Genomic DNA, 12384 nt, shown 5'->3' on the forward strand with positions numbered 1-12384 from the left:
CTCTCGTGCATCAAGACTTTCTTCTAGCCTGAAAAGCTTAGATGGGACTTTAATTCACGGTTATGTCCACAATGTTTTGCCTGAAGCTTGGAACACCGGCACCATGCGGCAACCAACTTTGCCAATTTTATCTCTCATCTCAAAGAGGGTATCCAGACTATAGTCAGACAGTAAAATGGTTGACAATGTCTATATAGACACCAGATGTTAGACAGGCAATAGGTCGAAAGGGACAAAACTTAGACACAGTAAAGGTCGACATGTAGGAAGGTCAACAGGTACAAATGGTAAACAAGGTCAAAAGGTGGACACAAAAATGGGCAACACACAAATGGTTGACACATTTTTTTTTTAGGATTAGGATTCGGCACTTAACAGAGGGTTAGGCACTCACACCGACAGTTAGGGTTAGGCACCAGGAAGGAGGGTTCGGCACTTATTGGAGGGTCAGGGTTAGGCACTAGCAGGGCAGTTAGGGTCAGGCACCTACCCCGAAGGTTAGGCACCAGGAGGGATGGTTAGGTAGAAGATTAGGGTTAGAAAACAAAAAAATGTGTCGACCATTTGTGCGCCGACCTATTTCATGTCGACCTTTTGACACTGTTGACAATTTGCACCTGTAGACCATCGTCCATGTCACCTTTTGTCCCTGTCGACCTATTGCCTGTCTAACATCTGGTGTCTATCTAGACATCCATCTTTTATACCATAACCTCGTAGAGGTGCCTAGAAAAATGAGTGATATCTGGGTTACTGGAAGTCATGGAAAGTAACAGCATGATATTGGCCAATTATGAGAATAACATTTTTGTATTATTGTATATCTGTGAGGCGCCACAAAACTCGGCAGAGCCGGACAGTCATAACTACAAATCATACAACATACCAATCAATAGGTTACTGAGAAATTAAACCCATTCTGCAGAAACAATATGAAGAAAGCTAATCCTTTTTAGATGTCATTATATACATTACTTAAATCAGGGCCGTAACTAGGATTCTTGTCACACGGGGCAAAAACGTAATCTGGCAAACACAGTAATGCCGTAATGCCCCTTACAATTATGCTACAGTAATGCCCCTTACACATTATGCCACACAGTAAGTCCCCTTACACATTGTGCCACACAGTAATGCCCCTTACACATTATGCACCACTAAGTAATGCTCTTTACACATTATACCACAGTAATGCCTCTTACACATTACAGCATGCCACACAGTAATACCTCTTCCACATTATGCCCCTCCAGCTGGCTCTACCTCTCCCCCTATAGTAGTGTCCTACCTTTCCCGTCTCCCCCTCCATGAGCCTGTTATCGTGCCTGTATCAGCAGGTGTTGATTTGGAGCAGCACTGGCAGGCAGCCGTCCACAGCCCTTGAGAGAGTGAAACAGCGCTAGTCATTTTAATGTGGCACCAGACATGAGCCAATCAGAGCTCACGGACTGCTAATTGGCTGCTGATCCATGAGCACCTATTGGTTCATTACCGGTGCTACCTTAGAATGCTGCAGCGCTGTGTCACGCTCTCAAAGGCTGCTGTGGGCACCTCCAAATCAACAACTGCAGCCACCCAGGCCCTCTGTCTGCTCCTCGGCACCCCCCTCAAGTCTGGAGCCTGGGGTACGTGCCCCCCTAGCCCGTGTCTTATTCGCACAGTGATGTAAATAGATAGCACAAGCAGCTTATGCTGATTAAAATATGAGGCATGCCTATATTCTGTGTGCAACTGCGGGTGTATCTGCATGCGGAACGCTATGTTACAGCGTCTGTAACGTAGCATTTTGCATGTAGATACATCCGCAGTCACACACAAAATATATAGGCAAATCATTTTAATCAGCAGAAGCTGCTTGTGCCTCCTATTTGCGTTGCTGTGTGAATAAGACACATTTGAAAGTAAAAAGTCACACAAATGATGCTCTGTGCTACAGAGTCACGCCACGGCTCGATACAAATGATGCTCTGTGCTACCGAGTCACGCCACGGCTCGACACAAGTGATGCTCTGTGCTACAGAGTCACGCCACAGCTCGATACAAATGATGCTCTGTGCTATAGTCACGCCACAGCTCGACACAAATGATGCTCTGTGCTACAGAGTCACGCCACGGCTCGACACAAGTGATGCTCTGTGCTACAGAGTCACGCTACGGCTCGACTATAAGGGCTGTTTAATGCATTAGGAGGCTAGATGTATGAGGACACATCTGTATATAAAAAGATTTCACACTAAGGGCCGTATTCAATTGCCGGCGAAAAGCCCTGATTGGCGAAATGTTTTCGCCGAAGACGTCATTTCGCCAGTTGAAGACTTTCCGCCCAATTCAATTGCAATGACTTTTCGCCTAAGCGGAAAGTCAATGCATTCAGATAGGTGAAAAACATTTGCCTCTGAATGGAGGTGGAAAAAAGATTTGGGGTTTTGGGGTGCAAAGATGCAGCAATCCCCTGCAGTGTTAGGACAGTCCCCCAAAGGGTAAACTGCGTCAAAAAAAGTAAAAAAAAAAACCCCTTTAGAACAGCCCAAAAAAGACCTTTCGTTTTGGGGGCAAAAAAGTGCAAAGTTGGGGTACAAAAATAAAGACTAGCGAAATAGACTCCAGGGGGGTCCCCAAGTATGCCCCAGGTGTTTTTTACTTTGCAGGTGTTTGCGGCAGGTGGATTTTCCATGATTTTTAAAACTTCACTTTAGCAACTTTTAAATATGCTAGCCCCCATTTTCAGGTACCCCATATTTGCTAGGACTAGTTATTTTGCAGAAAAAATATTGCTAAATGCTATTCTTCACCCCTCATGCAAATAAGCAAATTAGCACCTATTGAGACCATTTAAGTAGCCCAAATACCTTCAGTAGGGCCATTCGGGGGTATCCATACTGATCCCCCATGTCAGTGCATCTTTTGGGGGGTGTCAGGCTGATTTCCCCAAAACTGACAGCACTTTTCGCCTGTTTGAGTTTCGCCAGGTTCAGTTTTCGCGTCCCTTGGAATTGAATAGGGAGAAAAGCGGCCACACGCACAATACTTTTCTGGACCCAAAACCAGCGATGTAGGCGTAAAGTGCACCAGGCTATAAGTCCGGGACTTTTCGCCGGCAATTGAATATGCCCCTTAGCCACCTTTCATTTACGAAATATAATAACATTATGTATATGTGCGGTATTTCAGATGGAAAAAAAAATGTGCTTAGCTATTAAGGGGCTGTTTCCGAGGCGTACGCCATCAGCAATACAGATGTTCACGTAGCTGAGTGATTAGCTGCGATTGTGCATGCGTTAAAAGTCCTGAAAACCCCAACGGTGCATGGGACACACAGAGTGTACGCCCCAAGGCACTGCTGCAACCGACAGAGACGGTAGCAGGAAGGCGGTGGAAAGCTGATGGGCGTTCCTGGGCACCGACTTAAAGTAAATGCAAAAAAACCTGTGGGCCTGATTTAGAGACGGACGCAATGGCGATTTTTACGCAGATCAAGCGATTGTCTTCTAATGTGCATGTGTGGACGCACAGCGAGTGCATTGTGGTCATGCCCGCACAGTGGACATGGGTATCAGCATTTGGGGGAGGTATCGGGGGGGGGGGGAATTTGGGCGAACGCAGGTGCAGATGATCATTTGACGTACATAAATTACCCATTGTGATGATGGCCCTCTGCGTGTCAGGAGAGACACTGTGTTTTTGCGTCTGGTCAGACCTGACTTTCATGCTGCGTGCCTGCCCGACGTGAGTCGCTGTTTGCGCTGTTGCACGTCGTTGTACGGATATAACAAGCCAGCAGTGGGGGTTCCTATGCTCGGCTGTGCTTTGGAAGACATTAACGTATATTATCAACAGTGATGCGTGAGAGAGCGCAGTTGCGTTTGCATTACCGTCCATCTCTGAATCAGGTCTTATGTGTGCGCTATGGGAGTGCCGCAGACGGGTCAATGCGAGCAGCTGGCTTCACAGACGCACAGCCACAGCCACAGGAAGCCACGGTCGGACGGAGAAACAGAACCTGCCATAAGGCTGGTGCAATTTTCGAAAGAGCAACCGATGCCGGCATATGTGGATGCGCCAATCAGCATTACAGCGTGCACATGCGTCTCAGTCCCTGCACAATCGGCCATGCGGGAAGTAGTTTATAGCGGCATTTACATAAACTCACAGACGGGCGACCACCAATAGACGCTATTGCCTGCGCTTTTGCGTGCGACTCAGAATAAGCCCCTAAAAGTGAACAAGTTTACCTTTATGTACAGGATAGTTTTGTACAAAATGATTTCTGCCTGTACCTACAAGGGGAGACTGCAATACATACAGCTTACAATTCAGCATAAACTTCACCTACAAAAGTATTAATATGATGCTACTGTACTTGGCTCAGAACCACATTCATTTAGCATATTACTGCAATTTAATCTAGATAAAAGGTTAGCAATACAAATGGCTTAGTAAGCATTTTAGGGAAAAAAAAAAAAAAAAGAGAGAACACAACTTCACCTGACTTAGCATTGATAAGAGCCCATCTGAGGTCATTATGTTAAAATATGTTTTATAAGTAGATGCCATCGGGGGAAGGTTTCAGGACAAATCCTTATGTCTGAGTGTTATATAGTGGAGAGAGCAGGGTCTCCCAGCAGCACAGAGTATATCAGGAGATGAGCGATGTGTTATTGAGGGGAGGGCTACATGTTGCAGGGGCAGTGACATGATGTGAGGAGGGGAATGGAGGAAGCAGGAAGTCAGGCTGAGAGTTATATAGTGGAAGGAGCACGGTCCCCCAGCAGCACAGAGTACATCAGGAGATGAGCGATGTGTTAGTGAGGACAGGGCTGCATGTGATAGGGGCAGTGACATGATGTGAGGAGGGGAATGGAGGAAGCAGGAAGCCACAGACAGAGTTATATAGTGGGAGGAGCAGGGTCCTCAGCAGCGCAGAGTGTATCAGGAGATGAATGATGTGTTAGTGAGGATAGTGCTGCATGTGACAGGGGCAGTGACATGATGTGAGGAGGGGAATGGAGGCAGCAGGAAACCACATACTGAGAGTCATATAGTGGAAGGAGCAGGGTTCCCCAGCAGCACAGAGTATATCAGGAGATGAATGGTGTCAGTGAGAACAGGGCTGCATGTGACAGGGGCAGTCATGTGACATGAGGAGGGGAATGGGAGCAGAATTTTACTGATGCCGGGAGACCGGCGCCCGGCATCCCAATCGAAGTAATGCCGAGCGCGGACAGCCGCAGGGGGGGATGGTTAGGATTAGGGCTCCTGGAGGGGACCCAGGGTTAGGCACCCCCCCGGGTGGTTAGGGTTAGGCTAGGGGGAGGGAGGGTTAGGGCTAGGCACCCCCAGGGGGGCTTAGGCTTAGGCACCCCCCTGGGGGACTTAGGTTTAGGCGGCGGGGAAGGGAGGATTAGGGTTAGGCACTGGGGGGGAAGGTTGGGAGTTAGGCACCCCTAAGGAAGGGTTAGGGATAAGGGGTAGAATTAAGTTAGTGAATACTTACCTGGGAACGATCAGGATTTTCATCCTTGTCGGGCTGCCGCTGTTGGGATTTGAACCACCGGCCAGGGGTCCGGCGGTAAATCATACCGATTCCGTTGGTACGTGTCAAGATAACATCCACATGAATGCCAGGACCCGAGGTTTCCTTGTAGAACACACGCTGCCTTCTTCCCATAGTCTTCCTTATGCCATCTCTTCCCCAGGTAAATGACGCACACACACCCGGCTGTTTACATGATGTAACAGAAAACACGATTCATCCGACCGGGCCACCTTCTACCACTGCTCCATTGTCCTGTCCTGACACTCATGTGCCCATTGTAGATGCTTTCGGTGGTGGACAGGAGTCAGCGCCGTTCTGCGGCACAGCAAGCTGCGGTTCTCTGACACCTTCTATCATACTGTAGCCAGCATTAACGCTTTCATCAATTTGTGCTACAGTAGCTCTTCTGTGGGATCGGACCAGCTGGGCTATCGTTCACTCCCCACGTGCATCAATGGGCGGCGAAGACCCTGTCCAGGGGCGTATTAAGAGAGGAGGGGGCCCGCGTTCACTCAACGCCCAGGGGCCCCACCTCTCTCTCCGGCAGTCGCGTGCACACTGACTGGTTCTGTAGACTCTGGGAACTAGTCTGTGCCCATAGTCTACTGCGCAGGACACCGGGAAAATGGCGCGGCAGCCAGTTCCCCAGCAATTTCCATACTGCGCATGTGCAGAGTGCCAGGAAAATGGCCGCGGCGGTCATTTTCCTGGCGTTTTGTGCAGCCGACGTGGGACTTCGTAGAGGTGAGTATTAGAAAGTATGGGTGCAGGGTGTGGGCTCCCTAGGACCATGTGCACTGCACACCCTGCACCCATTATAGATACGCCCCTGACCCTGTTGCTGGTACACAATTTGTCTGTACTTGGACCGCTTTTGGTAGGCACTAATCACTGCATACCGGTAACCTGCCATTGTAGAGATGCTCTGACCCAATTATCTAGCCATCACAATTTGGCCATAGTCAAAGTCGCTCAGAACCTTGCACCTGCCTATTTTTCTTGCTTCCAACACATCAACTTCAAGAACTTAGCGTTCACTTGCTGCCCAATATATGCCACCACATGACAGGTGCCATTGTAATGAGGTAATCAATGGTATACATACACAAACACATACAGTATACAACAAATAGAAATTGACACACATAGGTACTAATGCAGCATTGAATGTATTTACCTATGCGGAATCTGCACTGCACCTGCGCAGGTAATGGGCGCACACCATACGGATGATGCAGAGTAATGTACATTTCAATCGCATCTACAGCCATGACACAAGTATTGGTTTTAACAAAGTTTGCTGCTTCGGCGTCTTTAGACCTTTTTGTCAGATGTTACTATGGTATACTGAAGTAATATTACAAGTATTTCATCGTTGTCAAAGGCATTTATTGACAATTACATTAAGTTTATGCAAAGAGTCAATATTTACAGTGTTGACCCTTCTTTTTCAAGACCTCTACAATTCGCCCTGGCATGCTGTCACTCAACTTCTGGGCCACATACTGACTGATGGCCGCCCATTCTTGCCTAATCAATGCTTGGAGTTTGTCAAAATTTGTGGGTTTTTGTTTGCCCACCCGCCTCTTGAGAATTGACCACAAGTTCACAATGGGATTAAGGTCTGGGGAGTTTCCTGGCCATGGACACAAAATTTCGATGTTTTGTTCCTCGAGCCACTTAGCTATCACTTTTGCCTTATGGCAAGGTGCTCCATCAGGCTGGAAAAGGCATTGTTCATCAAAAAACTGTTCTTGGATGGTTGGGAGAAGTTGCACTTGGAGGATGTTTTGGTACCATTCTTTATTCATGGCTGTGTTCTTAGGCAAAACTGTGAGTGAGCCCACTCTCTTGGCTGAGAAGCAAACCTACTCAGGATGCTTTACTGTTGGCATGACACAGGACTGATGGTAGCGCTCACCTTTTCTTCTCCGGACAAACGTTTTTCTAGATGCCCCAAACAATCTGAAAAGGGATTCATCAGAGAAAATAACTTTACTCCAATCCTCTGCAGTCCAATCCCTGTACCTTTTGCAGAATATCAGTCTGTAACTGATGTTTTTCCTAGAGAGAGGTGGCTTCTTTGCTGCCCTTCATGACACCAGGCCATCCTCCAAAAGTCTTCGCCTCAGTGTGCGTACAGATGCACTCACACCTGCCTGCTGCCATTCCTGAGCAAGCTCTGCACTGGTGGTGCCCCGATCCCGCAGCTGAATCAACTTTAGGAGACGGTCCTGGCACTTGCTGGACGTTCTTGGGCGCCCTGAAGCCTTCTTCACAACTATTGAACCTCTCTCCTTGAAGTTCTTGATGATCTGATAAATAGTTGATTTAGGTGCAATCTTACTAGCAGCAATATCCTGTGAAGCCGTTTTTGTGCAAAGCAATGATGACTGCACATGTTTCCTTGCAGACAACCATGGTGAACAGAGCAAGAACAATGATTTCAAGCACCACCCTCCTTTTAAAGCTTCCAGTTTGTTATTCTAACGTCATCAGCATGACAGAGTGATCTCCAGCCTTGTCCTCGTCAACACTCTCGACTGTGTTAAAGACATGATGACAGCTGGTCCTTTTCTGGCAGGGATGAAATGCAGTGGAAATGTTTTTGGGATTAAGTTTATTGTCATGGCAAAGAGGGACTTTGCAATTAATTGCATTTCATCTGAACACTCTTCATGACATTCTGGAGTATATGCAAATTGCCATCATAAAAACTGAAGCAGCAGACTTTGTCAAAACCAATACTTGTGTCATTCTCAAAACTTTTGGTCATGGCTGTACATGTATGACTGAAGAGACCTAACAAGATGGTGACAGGGTGCTGTCACCTAGATACAGTTCACTTGGAGAGTATTAACGCAAATGCGGAGTATGAAGACATGGAAGTAAGCCAAAAATGTCTGTTTGGAGGCGTACTTTTGGCAGCTAGTATGGGGCAGATGCAAGTGCGTCCAGATGATGATGATGACAAGTCAGCCACATATGCTACAGATGCAGATGTGGGCACATCAAGACCATGTACTACTCTGCACACAGCCGTAACTAGACTTTTTGGTGCCCTGTGCCAGAAAGAGCATTGGCTCCCCCCTCATTTTCCAAAGGGACATAATGCACCCAAAAAAGGGCCATGGCTTCATGGGGAAGGGCCAGGTAAGAAATAGGAGAGGCCAGGAGATGCTGGGGATGAAATAAGAGGAAGCTACAAGCAAGAATGATAATAAACAGAAATTTGACAGGCCCAAACTGCGCCCCCTGACCTGTGGTGCCCTGTGCGATGGCACCGGCCGCACTACCCTAGCTACGGCCCTGACTCTGCATATGGGTGATCATACACATTTTTCCCTGCTAGCCTCTTTTGAGCAATGTACATCCTACTCTGCGTCAGGCCTACAATATATAAAACAGACATAGTTACACATTGGACGTCATTTATGCCTACATGGTCCATACAGCACATATACATGTGCGGGCGTACTACCCGCTATTGGCAGACACCTCTGCAATGTAGAATAAGAATATAAGAGGGGGATTCAATAATCGGTGACGGCCATTTGTGGCCGACATTCCAACTATTTTCCTGGCCAAAAATATTCATATGTAATGTCAAACATTCCATTGAAATGTATTGCAGTACATGTGGCAGTTTGGTGTCTTCTTACAATGATCGTAGTACGCCTAGGGATGTCTTCTCCTCTGCTAATGGAAGGGGCAGGATGCTGCGTCACAGAACCTCGGTTTATGTGGTGCCGCAGAGATCTAAATGAACCTGAAGCTGTTTATTTTTTACTGTAGTTGCAGAAAGCAGATGGGTTCAGTATTTTTCCTCCCAGCTACTTCTGCTGTATATAACAATAAAATTGTCTTTCCCTCGCTGCTACAAAAGTAATATCTAAAAGTATATTACCTGCAAAAAGTCCTGCAACCTTAAGGAAAGGAATGAAGTTTCCTAACAATAGTGAATGATAACTTACTCTGGTATATTTAATTTTTCTTACCAACATAAGGCTTCATAATACTTATTTTGCTGTGTGCTATGGGGTGGCATGAGCAGGACAGCAATGAGCCTAATCAGAGGGGTCCACGGCACTATTAAAATGTATATAAACGTTTTGTACTAAAAAAAACAATAATCTACTGATGCAATTCAATTTATTTAGTACAAATCCCTTCAAATTTAAGATACTGTCTTTCGCCCTGAACATAAATATTATTTTCTGCGGGGGAGGGGGAGCTGTAGAGAGGGCCGTAGAAAGTCGGGGAAGGGGGCATGGACTAATCGCGGCAGACGTTACCACGTCACCTTAGAAAGAAAAATTCTTTTGCAGCGCTGCGTGCTGGGAAGGGGGGCGCTGTGAGCCCTTCAGCCTGGCGCAAGTCGAGGGGGGGGGGGCGCAATCAGTGTGATCGCTCCCCCCCCACAGGCAGAGGAGACTGCAGTCTCCCAATGCAGCCCAGCACATAGCCGCATGTGCTGGGCTGCTGACAGGTACTGTAAGAGGGAGGGGTGGCAGTGTCGGACCCGGGCCCCTCCAGCAAGCCTGGGCAATTAGTACCCGCTCCCTCCCCTCTCAGCGCCGCTGGCTGCAGATATATGTTCTATGCCAGGGGCGTAGCTAGAACTATGTGGGACTCATACCAAAATTTTGAAGGCCTCTCACAGGGTTTCTGGAGACAGCTCTCTCTGCAGTGCTCCACCAGAGTGGGCTTGTGCTGCCCAGGGGGCGTACTTATTGTCACCAATCATTTACATTGTTTTTCTTTAAATCATATTTTTATGAAAGCACTGGTCCTTCATGATCACTAGACAGTGCCTGAAAGCGCAGCTCACCATCGGTCAGTTGTCCGTCCATCAGTTCTCTATACTTTGCTGAAGTATAGAGAACAGACGGACTCCGGTGAGGCACTGTGGATGGAGTCCAGATCCTCCATCCACAGTACCTCACTGGAGTGCAGGGAATGCTGGGAGGCATGCTGGTGACATCATAACTCCTCCCAGAGAAGAGGAAACACTGCTCAGCAGCGTTCGGTGACTGGTAAGACAGCGGCATGCTGGGAGGTATGTCGTGACCGTCCCTCTCAGCAGACAGGGAACACTTTTCTGTGGCGTGAGGGGAGTGCTGGGTGCAGTAGTACCCAGTTGTGCCCGGTGCGCGACTCGGGTCCCGTAGCAGCCGCACCCCCTGCACCTACGGTAGCCGCGCCTTTGTCTACTGCCATCCTTTTATGCCGTAAACTGCTCACTCAAACTTTGTTTATCAGTAGCAGTGGTCCTGCAAGCAACTCAAATCTTGGTTTATGTCTCTATGCATTTATTGTGCCCCCACGTGGGGGGGGGGGGGGGGGGGGGGGGAGTCGTCTCTCTTATAGAACTGGATAACTTTTCTCTGTGGCAGCTGCCGTAATGGTAAAATACTATAAAATAGTTCAAATTTCATTTTTTTAATTTTTATCATAATAATAAAGCAATGTTTTTCTTCTCTGGCAGACTAATAACATTAAATAGGCCCCTGAGTTAGTAAAGAAACATTACAGGCAGAGCAAAGTATCGGTACAATTAATGAAGTATAAACATAAAATGAACATACCTTCATCTCTACAGCAGCGGAACCAATAAGAAGCAGCGACTCTCCGTCCCAAACGTCAACTTGAAGAGTGTGGAGAGCCAAATAACGTAAAAACCATTGCCGTTCTCCAGGCTTAAGGAACCCAGGATCCACCATATACTTCAGCTGATACCCAGGAGTCCCTTTAAGAAAAAAAAAATATATATTTAATCATACCGTATTCACATGCTACTATTGTTAAATTCCATTAATTCTAACATATAATGAATAATAACACTACATGCATTGTATGAAACTTTTTTTCTAAACACATAACTTCAAAGTTATTTGGATCAAACTTGGAACAGATATAAAATTACAAACCTGCGCTTCAAGAGATGAGAAGCATCTCCGATGTACCACAAGAGACAATCATTTATTAGAACAGCACATAAACAGCTCATAAAAACAATATAATAAAACAAATCAATTTAATACTGACAAGTGGGAAAAAAACCAATTAGAACTGATTAGGTTATTTTGAGCATGGGAGAAGAATTGATGTGGAAAGGACCCGTCCCCCTCACCGGAGGTCCTTGTAAACCAAATTATAGTGTTGGGTGTCTTTTAAAGGAAGGAGAATGATCCAGAATCTCTCATGGTTACTTTGAAGTAGGAATGTTCTATTTGGCACAAGTTCTATCAATTGAAAAGTCAGCACCACTTTGTTGAAATGGCTTCGAGTTTATTTAAAAGTTCATTGCAAATGAAGACAGATGATTTAGATGTCACAATGATGGGTAGGAAAACATCAACTTGAATAAGGCACATGGAAGAAGAGTTGCATAAACCTGTCCTGACTCTTCCTTCTCTTGTCTTACAAATGTGTCCTGCTACATCTTTGCTGTGTACGCAGCAAATCGAGCCATGCATAGCGCGAGGTGTGCGTCCACGAGCAGATACGCGCACTGCGACCGCACCCGCGCCTCCATAGGATTGCATGGTGCGAGCCATAGCGAACCGTAGCCTATGTAATCGCATGGCGAGATGAGTGCACACGTTTGTACCGCGATCGGTAAAGATGTAGCAGAACACATCTGTATGTACCCTAAAATTAATGACTGTAGGTTCCGCAACCTTCATATATATAAAAGCTGTGTTTAGTACGCTAGAGATGGCATAACTTCTCGCTCAGGAGTTACCACTATCCTCCAGCACAGAGGACTCATGCGTGGAATCACTCATCAGCGAGCCAATATTCAGTGCACTCCTCCAGTAACTGAGTATCAATTCAAAGGCTCT

General features: G+C 46.7%; 1 protein-coding gene across 2 annotated transcripts in view; it reads right to left on the minus strand.

Annotated features, from left to right (window-relative positions):
- The window catches only part of NPHP4 (nephrocystin 4), a 376954-nt gene that overhangs the window by 95497 nt on the left and 269073 nt on the right, over positions 1 to 12384 (minus strand). For both annotated transcript variants that reach the window (XM_088447716.1, XM_088447715.1), the window contains exon 17: positions 11125 to 11285. In XM_088447716.1, coding sequence (XP_088303842.1) covers positions 11125 to 11285 — 161 coding nt within the window. The remainder of the gene's footprint in view (positions 1 to 11124; positions 11286 to 12384) is intronic.

Source organism: Taudactylus pleione, unplaced genomic scaffold (assembly GCF_031769625.1).
Source record: "Taudactylus pleione unplaced genomic scaffold, aTauple2 ptg000437l, whole genome shotgun sequence".
NCBI lineage: Eukaryota > Metazoa > Chordata > Amphibia > Anura > Myobatrachidae > Taudactylus > Taudactylus pleione.